This window comes from Drosophila hydei, unplaced genomic scaffold, assembly GCF_003285905.1.
Source record: "Drosophila hydei strain 15085-1641.00,03,60 unplaced genomic scaffold, DhydRS2 tig00000001-arrow-pilon, whole genome shotgun sequence".
NCBI classification, from domain to species: Eukaryota; Metazoa; Arthropoda; class Insecta; order Diptera; family Drosophilidae; genus Drosophila; species Drosophila hydei.
The window spans coordinates 13833559-13858429 of NW_022045643.1; the positions used below are offsets into that span (position 1 = coordinate 13833559).

The 24871-nt window shown below is 39.9% G+C and overlaps 5 protein-coding genes across 15 annotated transcripts in view; 4 read left to right on the forward strand and 1 right to left on the reverse strand.

Annotated features, from left to right (window-relative positions):
• Window positions 1-531: 531 nt before the first annotated feature.
• Window positions 532-4793, forward strand: LOC111597520. Its single transcript, XM_023312293.2, has 3 exons — window positions 532-770; window positions 1121-1242; window positions 3695-4793. Exons 1-3 carry the CDS (start codon window positions 547-549, stop codon window positions 4003-4005), a joined length of 657 nt encoding a protein of 218 aa, XP_023168061.1. The 5' UTR covers window positions 532-546; the 3' UTR covers window positions 4006-4793.
• Window positions 4794-7074: 2281 nt separating this feature from the next.
• LOC111597535 (cilia- and flagella-associated protein 410) lies at window positions 7075-14941 on the reverse strand. 10 transcript variants are annotated; one of them, XM_023312318.2, is made up of 11 exons: window positions 14711-14941; window positions 13690-13795; window positions 12870-12935; window positions 9885-10058; window positions 9497-9824; window positions 9236-9355; window positions 8721-8795; window positions 7935-8030; window positions 7575-7825; window positions 7413-7506; window positions 7076-7349 (listed from the first exon to the last, which is right to left on the reverse strand). In XM_023312318.2, exons 2-11 carry the CDS (start codon window positions 13767-13769, stop codon window positions 7236-7238), a joined length of 1398 nt encoding a protein of 465 aa, XP_023168086.2. In that variant the 5' UTR covers window positions 13770-13795; window positions 14711-14941; the 3' UTR covers window positions 7076-7235. The 10 variants fall into 10 exon arrangements, with proteins under 10 accessions (XP_023168089.2, XP_023168086.2, XP_023168087.2 ...); XM_023312319.2 differs by lacking the exon at window positions 14711-14941 and adding an exon at window positions 14417-14585; XM_023312317.2 differs by lacking the exon at window positions 14711-14941 and adding an exon at window positions 14353-14585.
• A 441-nt stretch (window positions 14942-15382) lies between these two features.
• Window positions 15383-18841, forward strand: LOC111597501 (unc-112-related protein). The gene is made up of 3 exons (XM_023312265.2): window positions 15383-15584; window positions 15673-16064; window positions 16140-18841. The coding sequence occupies exon 3, from the start codon at window positions 16226-16228 to the stop codon at window positions 18368-18370; it is 2145 nt and encodes a 714-aa protein (XP_023168033.1). The 5' UTR covers window positions 15383-15584; window positions 15673-16064; window positions 16140-16225; the 3' UTR covers window positions 18371-18841.
• A 661-nt stretch (window positions 18842-19502) lies between these two features.
• On the forward strand, window positions 19503-21191 carry LOC111597502 (DNA-directed RNA polymerase III subunit RPC5). The gene is made up of 2 exons (XM_023312267.2): window positions 19503-20731; window positions 20796-21191. Exons 1-2 carry the CDS (start codon window positions 19637-19639, stop codon window positions 21141-21143), a joined length of 1443 nt encoding a protein of 480 aa, XP_023168035.2. The 5' UTR covers window positions 19503-19636; the 3' UTR covers window positions 21144-21191.
• A 737-nt stretch (window positions 21192-21928) lies between these two features.
• LOC111597500 (IQ motif and SEC7 domain-containing protein 1) overlaps window positions 21929-24871 on the forward strand; it is a 35452-nt gene continuing 32509 nt past the window's right edge. For both annotated transcript variants that reach the window (XM_023312261.2, XM_023312264.2), the window contains exon 1: window positions 21929-22396. In XM_023312261.2, coding sequence (XP_023168029.2) covers window positions 22074-22396 — 323 coding nt within the window. In that variant the 5' untranslated portion in view covers window positions 21929-22073. The remainder of the gene's footprint in view (window positions 22397-24871) is intronic.

The following is a 24871-nucleotide window of genomic DNA, read 5'->3' on the forward strand; positions in this document are numbered from 1 at the left end:
GCAACTTCCAACTGTGGGCCTGTGCCTGGACGAGTGCCAGGCGGAGTTTCGAACAACAACACGGACTACAGTAAAATTTGTGAGAAAAGCTTGCAGCTCACGTGATATCGTTGGAAAAAATCGATTATTTACACATTCGGATATTTCAGCAGCTAGATCTGGGCCTGAGCGATAGCATAACAAAGCAGTAGATGAAAATGCTTTGAATCGGGCAAATCAAGCGCATTAAATTCCATTTGCAATGGGGCGCCAACAATGGATTCCATGCAACGGCGCGATGTTGCCTAGTTTCAGGCGCGCGATAATTGCATTTCGAGCGCAATTGCTTCCATTGTGCAGACCGCCAGTACCTAACCAGCTAACCACCTACCAGCTACACCTCCATCTGCCACACACGCATACACATACGCATAGAGCTTCCATCAAGTATACGACCTGCAGCGCGGCCATGACTATTTTCCTGTTATATGCTTTGATGCTCACAATTGCCGTGTCTCGCTCTCGCTCTCACTCTCATTTCGTCTCTTTTTAGCCAGGGTCCTCAGCATGTTTCGACTGCTATTGGTTGCTGCTGTCGTCTGCTGTGCGCAGTCTCACAGCGTGACGTCACAACACCCACAAGTGCTGCAGGCTTTGGGGGATGCTAGAAAAGCGCTGCAAGCAGCACAGCAAAGCCTTGAAGAAGCACAGGGACAATCGCCGTCGTCGCCAGCTCTGACGTCCGTTAGCGTAGTTCAGGATTGGAGTTTGGTGTGTAAAGAGCTCTGCGGGTAAGTCAAGAAATAGCGCCTACAGCCAAGCCAGGCCAGACCTGAACCAGCCCAGTGCAAGTGAAATCTTATCTATATCACGCTACATCCAGTGTTTTCACATTCGCTAATAATACTGAAAGCTGTCAGACTGTGTGACAAATTAGTCAAATCTAACCAACTTTACTTGAGTGAAATATGTGACATTTTTTTGTGATATGCGTTGGCATTTTGAGTGCCGATCAATTCGAGATAGCTAACAGACCTTTATGTTATAGCTGTTTGCGAAGTAATCCAAATACTTGGCCTACATCTGTTTAATTATCAAGTGCTTACAGTTGAATTTTTTGTGTTTTTAATGGCATTTTCAGGGCTGGCCTCGGCGTAGCGCCATGTGCGGATCACTGCCCGACGTCTGGCGTCAAGGTGATCGGGATCCTGAGCAAAGATTTTGAGTTGGCTGAAAGCAAGCAACTGCACGGATCACAATCAGGTAGGCTAAATGTGTGCCAATAGTTGTTACTATTTACTATTTAATATTTTCTAGTTTTTTAAATCGCTTTTTAAATCAGAAAAAATTGACCTACTTTAAATATATTTAAAATATACTTATGGCGACATTAGTCATGAATCGTTAAACATAGTTTCCTTTGTTACTTTATGCGAAATCGGTTCTAAATATTTCTGAATAAACTCATTTTTATACCCTGATCCCATTAAAAATGGGAAATCAGGGTATAATGGTTTTGTGCAAATGTATGTAACAGGCAGAAGGAGGCGTGGCAGACCCCATAAAGTATATATATTCTTGATCAGGACGACAAGCCGAGTCGATTGAGCCCTGTCCGTCTGTCTGTCCGTCCGTCTGTCCGTCTGTCCGTCTGTCCGTCTGTCCGTATGTGTGAACGCGTGGATCTCAGCATCTATAAGAGCTAGAGACTTGAAATTTTTTTTGTAGGTCCGTGTATAGCACGCGCAGGTCAAGTTTGTTTCAAATATTCGATAACTATTCGCATTTAATTGTTATCGAATAAAAACATTATTGAAATGCAGTAAATAAATTATATCTCGAACGTCTTAAGAGCTAGAGCCTCCAAATTTTGTATTTAGTCTTATATATATTTTATGCAATTTTGATTTTTGTTGGATTTTGGATACCGGCTCCAAATTCCCCCAAATTCTTAGAATTTAAGTTTAGTTGGAAATAGGGCCATTATGTGAAGGCGTTTGCATCTCAACCAAGCCAATAGGATATGTAGATCATATGCTGAAAATTTCATTAAAATCCATTAAGTAAAACAGAAGTTATTAAACAAAACGTTTGGCCAATTTCCAAAAGCACATGTCAGCAGCGCCACGCGCACGCATTTTTCCTATGCGTGTGCACACATACATTCAAATGCGTGTATTCTTTTCTATTCCAAGAATTGAAATTGCGATTGAATTGTGCTGAATTATTAGCTGCTACTTATGTTCAAATTTGCAACAGCCCGTGCAAGAAGGACAGTGGCTGCGTTGGTAGAGGCCCCGATCGTATGCAGCTTGGTCCGGGTTCGAGACCGGAGGAGATGAAATGTTTTTTACTGTTTTATTTTTTTTTTTTTAGTTATGAAGTGGCGGTGTTGGTAGAGTTTGTGCACGTTGCGCAAATAATCCGGGTTCGAATCCTGGTCTCGCAATGTCGATTTTTATTTGTTTTCTCTTTTTTTTTAATACTCGATACAAACTACGGAAAATATTACAAAACTCAAAGGACTGGGATCAGGGTATCTCCTAGTCGGGCACCCCGACTAGAGCTTTCTTACTTGTTTTATAGTAAAGATATTAACTAAAATAGTAAGTAATTGATAACATGACACACATAAAATTTGACATACTTTGAGTAAGTTTTCGATAAAGGGTATCTAATGAGAACTGCAAATAGTAAGCTAAGCATGACCAATTTTTTCAGGTGTAGCCAAGTTTGTAAAAACAAATGTTTTTTATTTTTGGCATATAATGACTATGGCAGATTTTTGATGTACTTATTATGTTTTAACAAATTAAAATAATTTCTAAACAATCCAAATAAAATTTCATAAGCAAAATTGCAGAGTTAATTTAGTTTCTTACAAATAGATGGACAACAGCAGCAAACAGAGACTCGGCCGTGGATATTTATCAAGACTATATCTCACATTAGATAATAGAAAATATCGTAGATTTCTAATATAAAAATAATTTAATTTTATGATATGAATTATGATATTTTATTAAATGAGATTTTCAATTTGGTAAAGAAACATTTTTAAAAATTTGTAAATACTAAAAAAATGATAAATTTCATTGACAGACATAAGTAGAACAATAATTCTTTAGCAAAACTTGGTGTATATTGGTATTTATAATTTTATTCTTTAGTTAAAATAAATCTAGCAGAGAGAAAGAGTCATAGCGCAGGCCAATATATATTCTTTAGCCGGGCCGAATCTGTCTGTCCGTTCGCCCCTCCATCCGTGCGACTGTCTGTGTGCATGCAAATGTCTATATCAGAAAATATAAGAGGTAAAATTGAATATTTTGTTCTATGTACTCCTATACTTTGCACCTTTCAGGCTTGTGTTAAGTAATCGAACAATCAGTTTTTAAATCCAATTTTAGTTATTTTATTTTAAAAGCTCGCATCACAAATTTAAAATTTAGTTTCACATGACTAATTGTCTAACTGACTATATTTTTCATAAATTACAGATAAGAATACAATAAATATTATATATAACACTAGAATTTGGAATATTATTAAAATAAATTATTATATGTATATATAAATATCGTGTTGCATATATTGTCTATATGCATATATTAGTATTATTGACTCCCTTTCCACAAATTAGGCAATAGGTAGTGGCCATGACATGAGATTTGATGATGTATTTATAGCATTAACTTGTTTCTATCCAACACAGTTGAAGCCGTTCAATCTTTTGGCAGCCGGATGTGCAGGAGTTTTTGCCATCAACGACAACGCGCACTCAACGGCTGCAGTCCTTGTCAGTTGCTGGATGTATCGGATGGGGCCAGTACAGAGCAGAGTGTGACTACACATGGTTCCGGATCGAGTGCGAGTGCACGTGGTGCCGGGCAAGCAGCTCTGCTGGCCACGGCCAGCGCTGGAGACGATGGCACACCGGACTGGGACGAAGTGTGCAAGACTCTCTGCAAAACTGGCGATGGCGGGTCTTTGTGCAACTGTGATTTATCGCCGTTTTTCACCTGAGCCCACGCGGCTCGGCTGAAGGTACATAAATCACAACCAATTATATATGCAACTATATAATCTTTCTGTTGTTATTTTTGTTGTACACTAAAAAATATACACTTGATTTGGTGTCGTTCTATTTCTGTTTATGCTAGTGTTGTCTCTCTATATGTAAATTCACTGTTGTTCTTAGTTGAATTGTAAAAAAGTGAAGTGAAAAGGCAAATCTATATAAATATAATTATAAGTGCGGTGCAATAGGCCGCCACGAGCAAAAAACAAAACAAAGAAAAAACAAAATTCCCTATGCGAATCAATTAATTTGTAATTAATTTCAATTAACAAAACTAAAATAACTATAATAACTATGAAACATAGTAAGGTAAATACTAACAATAATAATAATAAAAGAGAATATGAACACTTCAAAATTAACGTTCTCAGCACGTAGAAGAGTAACAACAACAAATCACAAAAGGGCTTCCAGTGCGGCAACGGTATCGATATCTATATCTAAGTGTATGTCCATATAGCTAGGATATGGCTGTTCAGATGCCGATGTCTGCACAAATACATACCTAAGGATTAGTTATTCGTCATAAGGGCGAAGCAGAGACGTAGAAATCACAACCAATTAATATCAAAAATACACAACATATCGTCGTAAACCAATTATTTACACACACAAAATTAAATATATTATAATACCAATTTAATTTCATTAATGGAATCAGCATATCAATTTACAAAGGCAGAAGGAAAAGTTGATTACATTTTTAAAAACAAAATTATAATAATTTCGGCTAAATATAAAAATATCAGCATCAATTATGTGTCGCAATTATAAATGTTAACCAAGAGTTTAGTGTTGGTTATTGAACAACCCATATGAATAGAATATATATATATATATTTCTATATATATATATATGTATATATATATATATATATTGGTCTATACAAAATGAGTTGCGATTGCAAATCAAAGGCTCATTTATTTAGGAAAACGTTCCAGAGTTTTCCGAAGAAAAAGACATTAATTAAATAAGTGTATTTACTGCAAATATCTCGATGTGCATAACATATATATAAACATATATTTATATAAATATATCATAAAAACATTCTATATATATATAGATATATATATGCAAAAAGTGTTTGGAAGACATTTTTTCGCATTGTTTGAAATAGAAGACAATTTCAGCAAACAACAACAAGCATTTTGGAAGACAAGCGTCAATTGCAATACCAACATCTCTTGCAATTAGTTTCTTAAGAGCTTAAGCATAGATTAAAAAAACTAATAACACCTATAATTTATTTATATTTAAAAGCTAACACACGTTGTTGTGCCAAACGCGACGCTGTGACAGACAATAATTAAATATATATAATAATATGAATGTCTTAAGTGTGTAAAGTTTTCCAAAGCAACATTGGCTACACTTATTAAAATATATATTATATAAATGTTAGAAAATCTATATTTATAATCTGGCACCTCCTAAATGTTTGTAATTGCACACTTAGCTAAAGGAAAAACTAAAAACCAAAAACCAAGATTACAATTTTTCAGAGCACATTTGTTTAAGATTTACTGCGGCTTCAATATATCAATGTGTAGCACGTTAATATAGAAAAAAAAAAACCAACAAAAAACATTAAACATATTCATTATAATCTAGTATATTGTATTGAACTTAACTTTTATGTATATGTGTATGTGTTAGACGTTGCATTTCTGCCATGAATACAGCGGACAAAAAAAACATAAAATGAGTAGCAAGCGAACTCAAACTAATTATAACAAAAGTAACAAACTAAACAAGCAACATCATCATCAATTACAAAAATAATAAATGTTCGAAAAGTTTAGTTTCTTGTAATTGGCATAGAATTGTTGTCAGAGCGTAACATCAGCAACAGCAGATATAACAAACTAATAAAAAGATACTTAACAGCAAAATAAATAGTAACTATAATAGTATCAGCTTATATGGATTAGTCAAAACTGCAGCAACTGTAAAAGAATCGCAATGAGAAACTTACAAGACAAACCCAATACATATATAACCGAACAACCCTACATAAAAGTCAAATATAAATATATTATGTGTTATATGTTGTAAAGCCCCTCTAAAAACATGTGTTTTATTTGCAATTCAATTTTAAATGGGGAATACAATTTCGATATATAAACAAATATTTTATATATTTATGAATCAAATGGGAGCTAAAAAGTATTCATAATTTCCACCGAATTCCAGCCAAAAAAAACTCAATCTCTTAAGGTGTTAGGCTTGCTGCGCTCAATAATAGTGGGATTGCCAAAAAGGTATTTATGGTCTTTTATTTTATCACACACCTTTCACTGCTTGTAATACAACCAAAAGAAAGCAGTGTACATATTGCTGTATCTCACATTATACTGCTTGCTCCATAACAGAAAACAAGCAGTTCAATTTAACATTAAAAAGACTTATTTTGCATGTTAATATAAATATTTATTAAATTCATACGCATTTTATAAAAGAAATTAGACTTAAGGTGGACGAGTTTGTATAAGAATTAGAGTTAAATTGTTGTGTACAATTATTCAACAACAAAGGTTTGGCAAGCTTCAAAAGTTTAGCCCTAATTATCATGAGTTAAATATTTTAACTAATTTATAAAAACAAGGAAGTTGTTTTGTATTGTGCTTGACGCCTTAGACGTTACATGTTTTTCTTGTTAAGTACAAAATAAGGCTAGTGTGGCTAGTGCATAAGTTATTCCAATCTGTTTTTTCTTACTTTGCTAATTAATTAACACAACTGCAATGTCGAGTGTAAAACAAAAACAAGATACGAACTTAAATACACTAGAATAACGATCAAATTAGTTGTACATATAGAACGTTGAGAGCGTATAAATTCTTGGGTTAGTTTATACAATTTGTAGTAATTATCATATGCATATTCTACGTACGTTATGTATCCGACGTACTTCAGAGATTTCAGTTAGAAAAACTTTTGCTTATCAATGCTTATAAAAGTTAACAATTATTACAGTTACAATTGGCAAGTTTAATTTAAGTATTTGTTGTAATTCGTTAAACTGTTAAAATACAAATTTTTGAGTCGTTTTACTTTGTCTTTTTGTCAGATCTTCAAAATAAATTTTAAGTGTGGTCTTTTTACTTTTGGGAATCTTGAAGGCCCTTAAGTATATTAGCTAATCGACATGCGATTAGAAACACGTCTTCATCATTCTCCCGCCAATTCGTCAATGCGACAGCGTACGGCGTGTTCCAACACTTCCAAGCTGCCGTAATCCAACTCTTTGACCAGGCATAATGTGGCGGATAGCAAATTAGAGTTCTGCGAAAGCAAATGAATTTTTCGTTATGCTATCTCAGTCAGATATCGTAAGAGGTTACTCACCCGATTGACGGGCCGTCGATGACAACCCCCAAAATGATTCATTACGGTGGCAGAAACGTTGCTCACCGAATCACTGTAGCGTCCCTCGGGGCGCCTGCATTATATATAACAATTTGTTTCTTTATAAATGAACGAATCGAGTTAGATTAGTAGCTTGCTTACCTAGGTCTCGAACGTTCTTCGACCTCCCAATCGCCTCCATTCTCCCGAGCGTTTCCATTCCTATAAGCATAACGGTCTCCGCCCGCTTCAGGGCCGGCGCTGCGCCGCTGTGGATAATGCAGCTGCATTTGGCTGCCATATGTACTATGATGCACCTGCGGTGTCTGTTGATGCTCTTCCCATTCCGTCAAATCTGTTTGACTGTGGCGATAGTGTGCTGGATAGCTAGGTCTATCCGACTGATAGTATTCCTGTATCAGAAGCAAAGGAATACCATAACAAAAATGCAATAACATTAAATTCCTTAATTTCAACATTCGCAAACCATTCATTCAGCTGTGTTTTAATAGTTATTTTTACCTTCATCGAGTGCGTAGACATGCTGGGCGGCAGGGGCGCTGGGCGCGTCTCTCTGTAGCCAACATGCGGACTCTCCTGATCAGAACCCGGCGAATGCTAATCGTTTTTGTGTTGGTTAGTGTTGTGGTGCGTTGGTTTTTAGTTGTGGGAGAGGAGCACAAAGAAGTCGTTAGTTGTGTTGTCTGCCATTTCAATACCAAACCATTTTGCATCTCGAAAAGCTGAGCTTGCTGTTGCTGCCAAGCGCTGCTGACACTACAAAAACATTGGATCTCCAAAAATGTGCCGAGGGTCTATGCACTGGACAGGGCCTAACCCCTTTTTATGTTCAGCTCTCTAGCATTGCTTGTTGAATACATAATGACCTATTTTTATCAGTTAGCTCTTGGGCTTGCTGCTTCTGTGGTAATTATGTTTCGTCTCGGTTTCAGTTTCTCTCTGCGGCTCGACGTTCGCTCAAAGTCAAATGTTGCTGTTGTGCCACGACTTAACCCAGAAACCCAAGCCCAAGCTGCCGCCTAACAATGGGTCCCACTAGCCGGCTAGCTGAAGAACCTTAACCATGCCACTGCCACATCGCGTGACTCGTTCACGCGTAACACAGCACCCAATAGGGTAATGGGCGATGGACGCGGCCACGCCCAAATATACAAAAAATAAAATAAAGAAAACAACCAGCTCTACATTGACTAGGCTCGGCAACAACAACAAGCTCATCATTTCTCATCACAAAATGCTAAACGGTTGGCTGATTTGCTTGGCTGCGTGGTAGTATGAGTATCTTACATCATATTGATGAAAGGAAGTGCGTTGCTCTTTAGTAATGGTGTTATATTTTGGCGATGGCGGGTGTGGGGGTTCCTGGGAAATAGTAAAGAATATGGAAAGCCAAATATTTGTTAGTATTAGACTGAAAACATATAAATGTTAGTAGACGGCGGCTAGTACGCTCCTATAACTCGTATGCAAATCTCTAATTTCTAAATATATTTCATATATATATATCAAATTCCCAGCTATCTATGGTTGCCTTAACTTCTAATAAGCTTGCGTAATATATAATTTGGTTTATACAAAACCCTTTCTCTTAGTGGAAATGTGCTGCGAAATAACTTGTGATTGCCATATTCGTATGATATCGTACTGCCAGTTCATATTTGGGTAAATCGAATTCTAATGTAAATTCTATTATCGGTCGTTCCCTTTGAAAACTACGCTCAACGAACTTCCACTATTTCGACCACGACACTCAATTAGGGCAAGTCATAAACAGCTCGAACTAGCGCGTTGCGTTCATTTACCTTTGTGGGTGTTGGGGGCATTGAGTTTTGCAACTGATGGCTATATAAATCGCTGACATTATTTGATACATTATTCGTTCCATCGAAGTTATTAGCGAGTGGACTTGCTAATTGCGGCGGCTTGTTAGTAATTAGGATAGAAAAAATATACTTTGTTAAATGACAGGCGGCAATTAGATTTCTAGTTAGGGGACGTGGATGTGTTAGAGACAGAGAGAGGGAGAGAGCAAGAGAGATAGTCATAGAATGCAGGTTAGTTACCTCCTTTGAGGGACTCGAACTGGCCCTCTGCGTTAGTTGTGGCTGCTGCTGCGGCGATGATTGTTGCTGTCGCGGTGAGTGCTGCGGATACATCTGTTGCTGTTGCTGTTGTTGTTGCTGTTGCTGTTGCTGTTGAATTTGCTGTGGAGATGTGCGACTCTGTTGCTGCTGCTGCTGCTGTTTTGCCTCATATGCATCCTCATAGATATCCTCCTCAGCCGCTGGCAGGCCGCTGTTGTTAATGGCTTCATCGAGCTCCTCCTGAGTAACCTCCACATTATCTAATTTCTTAAGGTTGGGCAAGGCGCGTAACACAATTGCTCGATAGCTGAAAGCAAATCGATGAGTTATGAGTATATAAATACATATATACATATATAATTCTTACTTGGGTCCTGCTCGCTCGCAGCATGGATTCTCCTCTAGCCACAGATATTTGAGCGATGGTAAGTTTTGTAGATAACCAATTTCATTGATATTTTGAATATTATTTTTACGTAAATATAGCTCCTGTAGTTTTGTGCAGTCTTCAAAGGGTGCCAAGGTGGTAATTTTGTTGACGCTGTTTGAAGATTTTTATAAGATGAAGATATATAAATATTATAGATTCTTAAATCTTGTATTATTATTATTAAATTTCCCACTTAAAGCCTCAATATTCAACTGGTCGCATTTGTTTCAGTGTATCATATTAAGTGACAAAAGAAGCTCCGGTTAAATGCCATGAATCATTTTAAAGTTATGCAAAGACGGCGACTACACAAAAGAGAGATTTGGTGCCCCAGCGGCTGCTGCACGGGGTCAATAACTCCACAAATTCAACTTTCTTCGCATTCTTAATTCTTAATACTACCTAACTGTAGGCTGTTCAGAGAACACATCATATTGAGCCCGCTACAAGTCAACAAGAACCCTCACCGCGTCGTCATTGATAATTGATAGCGTCAGTCATCCAGTCATCGTCTATCTTGTGCAGGTAGCCAGGGCCTCGGTCAGTCATTGTTGGAGCTCGCAGCTCGTAGCTCTTCCAATGCTAATAACTATAAAATTGTCGATTCGGCAAGCCTCTTTTATATAAGATAAGAATGATGTCGGGAGCAACTGTATGGGCATCTGTATATGCATATAAAAATAAAACCGCAGCAGACGCTTCTAAACTTAGACCCGATACCTATGCTGATCGCAAATGGCACACGGGTGCATTGCCATGGCAAGACATATTTTGGAGTCTCTGTTATTTCAACCAACTATTTATAGAGTCTGAAACTGGCACAGCATAGGCAAAGAAAACCACGAAACAAAGTAATACACCAATAAGCATAATTAGTGTCACATTGGAGAGAGTTATCAAAGTCTTTCAAGGTTGCCACTTGGATTCCAAGTGGAGCGGGCCAAACTATTAATGGAATCCAACCAAGTGCCAACGGCACGCAATGCAAATCAATACAAAGTTCTTACGTTCACGTTTCTATGCCCTGAACCCATTGAAAATGGGAAATCGGGTATAATGGTTTAGTCAAAATGTATGTAACAGGCAGAAGGTCGTCTGATCGCGATGACGAGGTAATGCCGTCTTCCCTTCCGTCCATCTCTCAATCTCCCAACTTATAAGAGCTGGAGACTTACAAATTCTACTGTTGGTCACCCAATAGCACAACCAGGCCAAGTTTGTTATGCATATATACAAGCTATACATAGCCAGGGTACTTCTTAGTCGGATACTTCCGACTAGAGCTTTCTTGTTCTTGCAGAAAGTTATCCAATCAGAAAATCAGGCGAATGAGTAATACTCGCACCGTATATCCGTGTGGGGGCAAAAGAGCTGATTAATGGATTCAGAGTCGACTAAGGCAAAGCGCTGAGTGCAGCCCACGACCCTGCCATTGCCTAGCACAACAATCTACAACAACTTTCCATAAATGGCAAACAAAGTGGGCATAACAAGAAATATGTTAAGCCTTTGCTCAGCGACATGAAACCAAAAGGGTTTTCCACTTAAATGCAACGTAAGCCCATTGGAACTCAATTGTACTCTTGTTATTTATTGCCCCAGGCTTGTGGTTGTGGCGTGCGCCAGAATTGCCATATCTATTGCCTCAGTTCCGTATAGTCGGCCCCATTCTTTGATAAGGTGAAGTAGGTTACTACAAAAAGCTTTTAAAGACTTATAAATATTGAAACATTTTTCGTTCAGTTGTAAAGGCAGCAAAGATATGACTAATATTATAATGTATGCAGAATATTATAATGTATCAGGCACTTTAACGTTAAGGGAACATTCAGACATCAAATCTGTAGACTAAGCAAGAATATGCGAAGAGTGAAGACAAGAACTAATGCAGCATTGCTGCAGATTCACATATCTGAGATCAAATAAAACCACATATAACTCCAAACTGTGGTTCACTCTTTCTTTAAAGATCTCTGACAAGAACAGAGAATTTGAGAGCTGCATATTCAATATGCATGTCCTGCCTACAGAGCGACTATGGCACCATCTGTTCGCCACAAGTTCAGAGCAAAGCACAAAGCCTTGCTTGGCTAAGCTCGTATAAGGCGAAGCACGGCTAATAAATACATTAAAAGACTTCAGATATGTGTTGTTGCGCAACAATATGTTGTCCATAAGACAGGCAGCTTGGCTTGCAAATCGCTCGAAACGACCTTGACAATCAAAAACATTGATGTTTGCCTTAAAAGGCCGCAATCTACAAGGCAGCAGCAATAGAGGAACATTTCAAGATACTTGGCATAATCATCACCTACATGCAAGCACCAGTATCTGTGTTAAGTGCCATAGTATCTGTATGAGAGGTTATTGTATCTTGTGTATCTTGTAGCTCGTAGCTCATATCTCGCATGTATATGTAGCAGCAAGTGGTGCCCTTGCGCCCACGCACTTAGCACACGCGAATGTGCTGGGCCTTTACTGGACCAACAAACTTAAAGTTGCTGTTGCCAATTTTGGTGCTCCCACGAGTTTTGTTGGGCTTCATGTTGCTGTTGTCGCTGTTGTTGTTGGTGTTGCTTTGTGCATTAATTACGCGCTTGAGCGTGCCAAAGTTTTTTTCGCTTGCTTGCGGCTGTTGATGATGCCGTTGCCTCTCGCTGTGCGAATGACATCATTTGAGCACAAGTATCTGACAGATAGAAACCTATGCCCAGATTAGCTTTCTCTCTCTCTCTATCTATCTGTGTCTCTCCCTCTATCTCACTCTGCCTCCTTCCACCCACAATGCGAAGATGTCTAAAATGGCAAGCGTATAATTGAATTTGAAAATCTATCAAAGCGCTGGGCAGGAAACGAGCGTAACGCTCCTCTAATCTACAACAGAGTCCCATTGGATACAATTTCAAGAAACGTCTGACTTACCTAAGCGCCAAAACTTCAACACCGTGCATTCGCTTGATTATATTGACATCGCTGAGATCACTGCCCCTAAAAAGACAAGAAAAAATATATATAGACACGAATATAACAAAATATGAAAAATGATTGCGTGGCTTAAAAATAAGAACAAATAATGCCTATTGATTAATTGTTATGTATATTATATTATGTGTATATAAATTCATTTTTTGGCTGATTCATTATATAGATATCCATAGATATGGCATGTTTGGCATATGTTAGATTGGACTCTATGAAAACAAGGAGTCAGATTGGTGCTCTTCAATGCTTAGAAAGATGCTGCTGTTGTTAAGAATGGTTTGTTACTTCTGACAGTTTAAATTATAATAAATTTAAGCCATACATAAAAAATGTTCGCAAAGCTTGTAAATTTCTTAAGCAACGAGCATACAAAATGTTGCCATTTAGAAAGACAGACAACCCGACGTCAAGATGCATTTGCAAAAATAACTGTTGCGAATGACGGCTGCTCATAAAAGGCAAAGCCTGGAAGTGTCTCCCTAGCTACCCTAGGAAAAGACTTCAAAGCTCTTAAGAGTTTTTTATTTGCCCTCCCCCAGCATAGATAGGCAACCAGGCAGGCAAGTGGACAGATTGGGTTAAACTGGTTGCTGCTGGCGATTGAGGGATTTGGGTCAGTCAGGCTGACTGGCTGACTGCGAGTGGTGCAGTGAAAGCGGTAAGTGGGCAGAGATCTTGCAGAGATCTCGCAAGAGATCACTGGGCTAGGCTTTCACTGTGCAGTCAATAAGTTAGTTAACAAATAGTTCGTTTAACTTACCAGCAATTGAGTTTCTTAATGAGACCCAGGTCCGATTGCTTGGCACGGGCAATCACCATTTCCTCCGTTAAACGCGACATTGTATCAGTTCAATTATAATTGGTCACTAAATAAGAAACGATATATAACTATTATTTCGGCACAATAAATGCAGCAAACAGGTGTGCAAACTTTTTCTAGTTGCCTTTATATTATATTTTTTTGTGATGTGTCTGTACGTGTGTTGGTAGTTGATCCGATTCGCTTTGTTTTTGTTTTTGTTATTTGTTATTCTGTTTGACAACGAAAGGTGAACTACAAATGCGCACAACAGGTTACTGCGATAACTGTTGTTATTGGAATCAACAGCGTGGCGTACGCGTAGGCGTAGGCATAGTGCAATGCTACCGCTACCATCAAGTAGTCAGTCGCAAGCGTTTAAAGCTGCACCGTGAACTACCAGAGCTGGAACTGCGCTGGCGTAACTCACACGGATGACTAAGCGCTGTTGCTGTTATTTTATAGTTTTTTGATGTTGTTTTGTCGTATTGCAGCGACTGTTGCGCGTTTTTTAACTATTAACGTAATTCACTTTTTTAGTCGTTCACTATATTTCTATTTCTATCTCTCTCTCCTTCTCTTTCTTTCTCAACCGCTCTGTATTTTCAGTTTATTTTGCCTAACTTTTACTAATGAAATTAGCCGTTTCGTTATATATCTGTATACACGTATATATACGCATATATACAAGTATATGTTATTTTGCACTATTTTGTCCAGACAAGACTTATAATTTTGGGTTGTTTCGCATCGTTTGGATCGATTTTTCGTCTGTTAACTGAATACACCATACGAAGTCGAAATAAATGGAAAGAAATCACTATATTCTTCTGAAGTTTGAGTTATATGTGCTACGTTTGAGTTTTGTTATTTGATTGGACTGTGTACGCTATCTTTGATTCATGGCTTGTGTTTCAACTATGTTTTAAGTATGATTTTTCTGATTTTCATGCACAATTTTCCTAGTTGGCTGTTCACATACACTGGCATACACATACACGCACACACCCATGCGATGGCGCGCTCGTTTACAGGTATTCGTATTGACTGGCAACGTGTGTGAGTGAGATAGTGCACGAACGCGTCTAAAGTCGGCGTTCGGTTAACTGACAGACAATTTCTATAGTACGTGCGCTCGTAGAGACAGCGCCGTAACGACTGGTGCTTTGGGGCTGAACGGGAGCTTTCATTGTGTTTGTTTACGAATTCTATGTGAAAGGCAAAGCACGTTGGTTTGTGTGCGTGATTTGCAGTGTCAATGCCAGTCGTTGCCATGGACCTTAAGATCTGAATGAATGTGATCCTTAAAATTAAATTTTTAATTATATTTATGGTCTTTTAAATAATATTCCACACGCAATTGAAGAATAACTTTTTTAAATTTGTTCAATGTATTGATGCAACTAAGTCCAAACAGGGTTGTTGAATGTTATCGATATATCGTTGCACGAAAATAGGCTGACACTTTATTCAAAATTTATAAATAATTTAGAATAAAAAAATAATAATCTGAATTATTTTAAAATATTCATTATTTTATTTTGTACATATTTTCAACTTTGTCAATATATTAAAAATCACGCTAATGATTTATTTTTAATTTTTTTTATATTATTTACTTATTTGTTAAGCAATACTATCGTCATGATCACCAATAACTGTACAATCGATAACAGCTTGCTCGACTCTAGTAGCACACGAAGGCTGATGACGAACGTGAAAAATCTTCTAAAAATAAATTTACGTTAATAAACGTCGCATTAAAGAAGCTGGGCAAATACGAATTGCCAAATATAATTTGTATATAGTCAAATAAACAAGCCAAAGAAAAACATACACATTGGCAGAAACAAGTTGTAAGCAAAATCAACCAAAAACACGTCGCGTCGTCGCTGTTTCGTGCTGATTTATTTATGAATTAATTTCTCTCTCTATCTCGCTTAGAGCTGCTGGCGTTTTGGCTTTGTTCACGATTCGCTTCTCGCCGTTACCGTCGCCGTCGCTGCTGGGTCGTATGTGTGTGGAATTTCGCAGCATTCATTAGTATTTGTTGTGCAGTGGGACGACAACGACGTCTCCACCTCCTCGAAAAGAACGCTAACGATAACCTTGAGCGCTTATTGCGACGAGGCAAAAGGGGAAGAACAAGAAACAACAACGATTGAGCCCCGTTGAGTGAGAGCTTCTATTAGAAGTGGAGCTGTAACTGAACAGGCCCTGGAGCTGAACGAGGCAAAGCAAACATCTGGGCAAGATAAGGGCGCCAGCAGCGAAACCATTCGTGTTCGCTTATATTTATTGCAAAAGCAGCTCGGATAGAAAAGCAGAGAAAGAACGTATGTATGCCGATTACGTCATCGATAGACAATTTTTTTTTATAAATTAAGTGATTTGGTTGCGTTCATTTCTAGTTATTGGCCCAGTCGCTCAAGTTCTAGTGCTTGTGCCTCGTATATGTGTGTTGGCAATACGCCTAAAATAGGAAATCAGTGGCAAGATGATTCATGTGGGCGAGAACACCTGGAACCTGCGGATATTTATCACAGATCTGCAGGTGGAGAAAACGTTACGTGTGCGCGGTGACCAGCACATTGGCGGCGTTATGCTGCAGCTAGTCGATCCAGAGATGCCCAAGGATTGGTCCGATCATGCGCTCTGGTGGCCAGCAAAAAATGTTTGGCTAACGCGCACGCGCTCCACCCTCGACCAGGCAGGCGTACAATCGGATTCTTTTCTACACTTTACGCCCATGCACAAGACGTTGCGAGTCCAGATGCCTGACTTACGCTATCTAGATTATCGTGTTAATTTCTCAATTAAAACATTTGGCGCTGTGGTAAATCTCTGCAAGGAGCTTGATATACGTTATCCGGAAGAGCTATCACTATGTAAGCCTGTCGAGCAGGAGCATTTAAAGAAGAACTTTTCGAAGCTACCCCAAAAGATGATACCCGTTTCAGAGGCCAATGGCACTGCTTATTTGCATCCTGCAGCGGACACTAACTCATTTGTGCCCATTACGAATGCTTATAATGGTAGCAATGGTAGTTTGGACAGATCCCATGGCAACGGAAATCTTTTATGCGCTCCAACGTCGCCATACGCAACAACTCCCCGTCGTGCGACCACTGCACCGGGCACACCCATAAGCTCGCCCACTGGCACCTGGAGGCACAACAACAGCCACAATGGCTATGTCGCCTATGACTCGGGTTCCATTTTTGGTGAATTACAGGAGAATTTGTCCGTCTCTCCACGCTCGCCCAGTCCAGATGTGCGCGCTCGCCTTGTGCGCCCCAAGACGCTGGTCCAGAAGGCCCGCCTGAACGTTGGATGGTTAGACTCTTCGCTGTCCATCATGGAGCAAGGTGTGCGAGAATTTGATACGCTCTGTCTGCGATTCAAGTACTTTACGTTTTTCGATCTGAATCCGAAGTATGATCAAGTTCGCATCAATCAGCTGTACGAGCAGGCCAAATGGTCCATACTCAACGAAGAGTTGGACTGTACCGAGGAGGAAGCATTGATGTTTTCCGCGCTTCAGTTTCAAGTGAATCATCAAACGGATTTGCATCCGGCCGGCGTTAGTTCCGGTATTGATTCGTCCAGCCAAAAAAACGGCGGCGATGACGACATTGACTCGGCACTGAATGAGCTGCAAATCACACTGGAGGGCCCAAATTCAGGTAGCGATACGGGCAATATAACACGAATACCTGAACTCTCAGACTACTTGCGATTCCTGAAGCCACAGATGTTCACGCTGAGGGGCTACAAACGCTACTTCTTCACGTATCGCGACCTGCATCTGTACCTCTACAAATCACAAGAGGACACACGTCGCGGTGCACCGAGCATCACAATCAATCTGCGTGGCTGCGAGGTGACACCTGATGTGCATTTAGGCCAAGGCAAGTTTGGCATACGGCTGGAGGTGTCCCCAGGACGCGACGGCCCCAACAGCGAATACTGGGTGCGCTGTGAGAATGAGGAGCAATATGCAAAATGGATGGCTGCTTGTCGCCTTGCAGCCAAGGGACGTTCGCTGGCCGATAGCAGCTATGAGAGCGAGGTGAGCAGCATACGGTCGCTGCTCCAGATGCAGAAACCGCAGGCACAAGCGGCGCCTTTGAATATCAATCCGCGTGCAGTGGATGCCAATGATTATCTTTCTCCCAAAATGCTGCGTAAGCTGTCCGGAAAGGCAGTGCAACGGATTCTGGAAGCGCACGCCAATGTGCGCCAGCTCCAGTTGATGGATGCCAAGCTGAAGTACATAGAGGCTTGGCAATCGCTGCCAGACTTCGGTGTCACGCTCTTTGTCATCAAATTCGATGGCCACAAAAAGGAAGAGCTGCTGGGCGTGGCGCACAATCGCATCATGCGCATGGATTTGAATACGGGTGATCATCTGAAAACCTGGCGCTACAACACAATGAAAGCCTGGAACGTTAACTGGGGCATTAAGTGCATGATGATTCAATTCCTCGATGGGAACATTGTGTTCTCTTGCCTATCCGCAGACTGCAAAGTGGTGCACGAGTTTATCGGCGGCTATATCTTTATGTCCATGCGCTCCAAAGAAAACAATCAGACGCTTAACGAGGAAATGTTCCACAAGCTGACAGGTGGTTGGTCATAAGATAAATGAAATCCATCTGGCGTCTGCGTCTTACAAGTGCCAAGCACAATTTTTGCATGTTTACAAATCTATTTGAATTAATTAATTTGTGTGTGTGTGTGTACGTATATGTGTAAATGTTATATGCCCAGTAGATCGCCGTTTCTATTGGGCGCTATTGTCCAACGTTAATATCTAGACTAATATGTAATATCTATTTAACAGAGTGCCTGTTGTGCCTTGATATACGAATCAATTTTAATTTTGTACCGACATGTCCAAGTCAAGTCCGTGTCTCCTGTGTGTACTAAACAGAAAATGTGTTAATGTACCTCGTTATCAGTGTGTTTTGAACGTAGTTAAAAGTGTGTAGAAGGATAATTCACCAGCTAATCAGATTTTTGTACTAGTTTTTTGTTTTTCATGAAAACACTGTCCAAGTGGCCTTGGAAATGCCTTGCAAACTAACCAGAAATTTTATATATTGTATATTTATTAAACAAATTAATAAGCAAATAAATTGTTTTTATGTTTTTAATGATCGTACCGAAAATGGTTACTGTACTGAGTATATGTATACAAACATATAAAGCTGTTTCCAAGCAGATATCAACTGGAAATTTGAACTGCGATCGCGATTAGTCATCGAGGGGCGTGCTTTCATTGCAAGTCGCAAGTCCGTGTTGATGCAACAGAATTTATAATAAAGCCAGCTATTGTTATTAATATTATTTCAATTGAATTGATAAGCGAGCCGTCGACCCGTCAACCCATCAACGTACGTCTCATTGGAATGGAAAATATTTGCACAACAGTTGCCATACATATATGTAAATAAATTATGTGTGAGATATGATATTCGCTGCCATATGGGTTAATCACGTTAAAAAACGTGTGTGTCGGAGCAACTTGTCAGAGTCGCAAGGTCACATGTACAATGTAAATTTAAATCAGCTTCAATTTAATTCAATTAAATGCGAAGTGTGACTTCTTCTGGTTTTTAATGCCTTAAGGAGAGCAGCACCTTGATTGGACCTGTTTAAAGTATTGCGGTTGCGCGGGCAACGGAGTCATTGGTTAATCGAAAAATCGAACTGTGTTTATTGACTCACCTATCGATAAGCTATCGTAAGTGGGTGCGGTACATTTTTAGATTTTTGAACGCATATATTTAATCGAAATTAGTATTTTCGTTGTTTCGATACTTGGTCATTCTGCCAACAACGCCGCATGATTCCTGTTCTGCAGGCAGTACAAAACAATTTGAAGTATTAAATCCTAACTGGAATGGAGGATGAGGAGGATCCCATTGTGGAGGAGATACCCGTCTTTCTATCAAAGAACTTGCAAGACAACCTATACCTGTTTCAATACCCCACAAAGACCGAACTGCCAAATCACGATGATGCCGTCGTTGTCAACTGCTGTGTGAAACCGTTTACACAGGAAGTGAAAGTGGATTTCGGACTAAACATTGAGTCCAAGCATTTCGATCGCTTCAAGGGCGAGCAATTTGCAGTAGCCGCCGATGGCAAGAACACATACGGCGCCGCCCTACCTAAGGGCGCCGAAAGACCCACCTACAAGCGTGGCATCATGGACAAGCAGGCGTTTACCAGCACGCGCTCCTTAACAGATATCTCAAAGTATGTAGTGGGAATTTACACAGATAAAGAGGTGCATTTGTCGCCGTTGGCTAGTATTGTGCAGTTGAGACCCTCGCTTACCTACTTCGACAAGGAGGACAAGCGTCGCAAGGCGGAGCAAAAGGCGCAATCGGAAGATATCGATGACGATGAGGTGGCGCAGCAGGTGACGGTGAAGTTTGCACGTGGAACTAGCGCTGGCGCCGCGGCAAAGAAGACCAAGGAACAGCGCGGTAGCTATGACAAATTCGTTCAGCGCATCGTGGATGAGCCCTGGTGTGAGAGCTATTGGCATGCGCGCAACACGCCAACGGCCGAACTAGAGAGGCAGAAGCTCTATAGTGCCAACCATCAGTCCAATCAGTCGCTGTCCTTGCCGCCCAGCGAGTATCTTTGCAAGCTGTTGCCGCATGACGAGCATGTCCAACAGGTGGATGCGGCCAATGTGCTGCCCGTTTACAACAAGGCGATGCTTAAGACTCTCCCGCTGCTGGATCAGCTACGCGTGCTGCTCAAGGATGCCAAAATGCTCTCATTTCCTGACGTACTGCACATCCTCACGGAGCACATTGATCCCCATGTCAGCGCTGAGAAAGTGTTGGCGTTGCTACCTCAGGTGGGAATACTGTTGCATGGCAACTGGGTACCCAAGTCCGAGGTGGTCTATCCCGAAAAGATGCTATCACATGCCAATGGCGTCTCTGCGGAGCAAATGATACGTGCGCGGGATTACGTAGTATGTTACACAAGACACTATGTGTCCAAATGTTATATTAATAATGTTTCTTTTCTCTGGACAGCTCTACAAATTCTCACGCACTCAGTGCCTGTACCGAAAACAAGTGATGACCGCCACCCAGTTGCCCCCCGCCGAGACATTGGATGTGCTACGCACTGTGGCACGCGTAAATTCCACGAAACGCTGGGAACTTCTTCTTCCGCCGGACAAGGAGTTCGAGCAAAAGAATGTGGAACTAGTTCAGCGACAAGAACTGCACTGGCGCGCCACGGAGCAGTCGTACAATGAAATGGATTGGGCAAAGGAGACTAAGCGCGTGCGCAAGCGCTCCACGCGCAAAAGCGAATCCCAGCAGCAAACCACTATGACAATGCCGCCTCCTGCAGTACACCTTTCCACAGAAGCGTAGCAGCACCTAACAGTTCCGAATAAAATTAAAGAAAACCAAGAAGTTATTGATAAAAAATACTTTTTTTTAGTGATGTTAAAATGAATTAATCCACTTTGACAATTATTCCCCACATAGTGCATTGTCTGTGGCTGAATTGGAACTAGCTTACGGTAGGCATTTAACAGTGCCATTTTGAGTATAATAGGTGTTTGGCTTTGAACATGTTCTTTACAGTTTAAAAAAGTATTTTATTTAGAAATTGTGTTAATTGCAGTTTAAATAAAGTTTTACATGTCTTTATATTTTCCATTATTGTTGTGTAGTTTTCTATATCACAGAGGAAAAGATGTTAAAATTTGACAGACAAATCAGGCGCCATTTGAATAAATTAGAGATGACAACTTTACGATAGTTGGTGAGTAAGAATAAGAAAAGGCAGTATTATAGTTGGTATATTTCGTATAAGAAAATGTATATTTGAAAAATGTGGGTTTGGTCACGCTGCTTGCCGTATTCGTGTACTCGTTTTGATGTCCGAAGAACAAGTAGCACGTCGCTCGCGCATGTTATGAAAATCAAAAGTTTAAAGAGTTGTAACAGCACACAACATCACAAGTGCAAGAATATATAATTGAAATATAAATTAAAAAGCATACGTTTTGTGAGTGTGCGCCAAGTGGAGAGCGCGAAGTCAAACTAAGTGAAATTCAAATCAAAGCACACTGCGGCGGCGTCGCTTTGCGTCGTGTTATTCCTTCGTTCGCCTTTTAATATTCAAAGTCGTTTTTGTTTTTCTTTTTTCTTTTTTTTTTTTTTTTTACTTGTTCCTATCTTTTTCTCTCTCTATCTCTTTCTCTCTCTTGGCCGCGAGTGCGTTTGCGTGGCGCGATGTTCTGTTTCAGTCCATGAAGTGCAGTCGTGTTTGTTTTTATCCATATAACTAAAACAATGTCGGAGGCCGAGCACAAAACCTTGTCCCCAAAGCGCAGCGAGCCTGACGCTTTAGAGGATCATCAACAGCAGCAACTGCTGCTGCATCAGACAACTCAGTCGCTGCTCATGGCTAGCACCATGCTCTGTCCCGGTCCTGTGCATCCGCCCACACAAATCAAGTTCAATGTCGAGGACTTACTACACGAGAACAATGTGCTGCAATCGAAACTCAAGGAGCTAAGCATCGAGCGTGATCGACTGCTCTGCGTAGTCGCCAATCTGCGCCTTGAGCTAGATATGGCTGAGCTAAAGCGCTTGCCACTCGAACTGGACGAAGGGTGAGTACTGCCCTTAGCAACTTACCTTGTTTCCTTTAAGAGCCTGCAGTGGGGGCAGGGCCTGAGACGCTGAGTCAGCGCTGTGTCATGTCCTGCCCAGCTGCACAAATAGGCTGCAGGGCTAAAACTGCTCTGCTTCTTTATGGTTTTTGCAACCCCATTTCATGTGCAATTCTCTTTCTTTCTTGCTACCTGTGTGCGTTTCACAGTCACGGCCAAAATATTACACCAATCGGACCACCGATCATATTTTATTAAATTTTTTGCAACTGTGAGTCAACCGCAGTTGAGTAGTTGTTGTATTCGTTATGTTTTTAGCTCACCTTTTCGGCTTATCGATTCGCTGTGCCATTTGTTTGCTTTGCTCTTTCTGTGTGTACTTGTGTTTGTGTGCGTAATTCCCACCTTATCTACCGCACTCGCCTTGCTGATAAGCGTATCGCCTCTCTATAGACAAACCCACGATAGCCGATAAGTGGTCGAAAATAAATTCTAACTTGGAATTCGACTACGGAAATTCAATATCAAATATGTTTGGGTTAGACGCCATTGCCAAGAAAAGAACAGAGGCCAGGCCAATATGGCCTTAACGTGCCTTGACCTAAAAATTACGACAAGATCCTAAAAAAGTTCGGGGTATAAATTTGATTTTCAGGTTGTAGAAATAATGCATTAACTTACTTGAATGGCTGTTGAATGCCGCCAGCAAAGCATTTTTCAAATAACTAGTTGACATGTGGAAAATTGAGTATGAATAATATAAGTTTACATAGAAATACTGTGGAGCTGTAGCCAATACATTAATTGTTTTCTTTATTAGTTTTTCAACTAAAAGAAAGATTATCTGAGTCGAAGTCAATGCTGATAAGACTGTGTACAGTTTAGGCATAAGCAAGTTCTAATTGATTTTCAAATATAGGCTTAAATTAAACGGTTAAACGTGCACGTCCATAATTGCCTATCAGCAGGTGAAGACAACAAAATTAAATCAAAAACTGCCCGCATTTAATGTAATGGCAAACACGCAAAATACTCGAACGATAAAGCGACACATATTGGCATTGAGTCACACATACAGATGCAGATACAGCTACAGATATAGATACAGCTACAGATATAGATACAGCTACAGATATAGATACAGATATATAATCGGCAACTACCATAGCTTAGGTTAATGGTTCGTTGTGAACTCGTTTATGGCTATTCAAATAAGCGCAAGTGTTTCAGTTGCTGCTCTCGGTTCAGCACAGTTCACTTATCTCTGGCTCTGCTCTCTAACTGTTGTTTTTCTAGCTGCCGCTTAACCTTAAGCAGATCTTCACGAAAGGTTCTTTTGTGGCTCTTTTTGAAATTTTTGCGTTGTTCACCTTCACAAACGCGTTAAACAAAACAAAAAGCACAAAAAAAAAACAAACAAAACACAAAAAATTCTCAAGATGAAAACGTTGAAAATGCGCGGGCAGCTCAAATGAAATTGTTGTTGTTGTGACTGTATTTGCTTGTTGGTCTTTTTGGTCAGCCAACACGAAACACAATGTCGTTGGCTTTTCGCTCAGTCCCGCTGTCAGTCCAGCAACTCATTAGCCAAGTTATCATCATCTAATAAAGCAAACAGCAACAGAGACACACGCACACAATTACAATTACAACTACTACTCGGAACACAGCTATGTCTGCTAGGCAAATGGCTGCATAAAGCAACAACAACAACCTATTGGAGACAGAAACAGAAAAAAAAAACATTTGCCCATTTTAAAATGTCTGCTGAGTGTGATAATTAAGCGAGTTGGAGAGTCTATTAATTTCATACGCCCCTTTTAGACCGGCCAGAGGCAGCGACACAGGGGCGAAATAGTGGGAGAGATTGAGAATGAGCGATAGTTGGCGGAATAAAGGGATAAGCAACGGGTTTTTGTTTCTTTAATGGGTGTTTGCTCTGCGACCTGCTGCTAAGTAGCCAGCGCTTAGCGCAAGGTTCAACAACTATGTCAAATAACGGGAGTTTGCAGAAAAATGAACTGTTAACTAAAGACGTATATCGCTATTTTACACTGCAAATACAATCAGATTTCTATCTATGAGTATATATATGATATATATATATATGTTATATGATATATAACATCGGGTATTCACTTATAGGGAACGAAGCACATCTATACTTATCTATAAGCGCCTTCATTTATATTCTTACCGTGTGCTATAGACAATATACTTACGTAACTGAATGCTTTTGCATACCTATGAGAACTGATATTAATTAAATGGTTTTTAATATGGAATACCCGTCGTTGCACGGTCAAGTCTTACTGTTTATATAAATTTAGTTAGTTAATGCATATTTCTTTCGTATTAAATTAGTTAAAGTCTACGTTTGATAGGGAAGTAAAATGTCTTGTTTTAATTATCATTTGAAACCTTTCTGCTTTTTAAAGTAAAATATAAGTGTATTAGGTATTAGTAGGCCATATC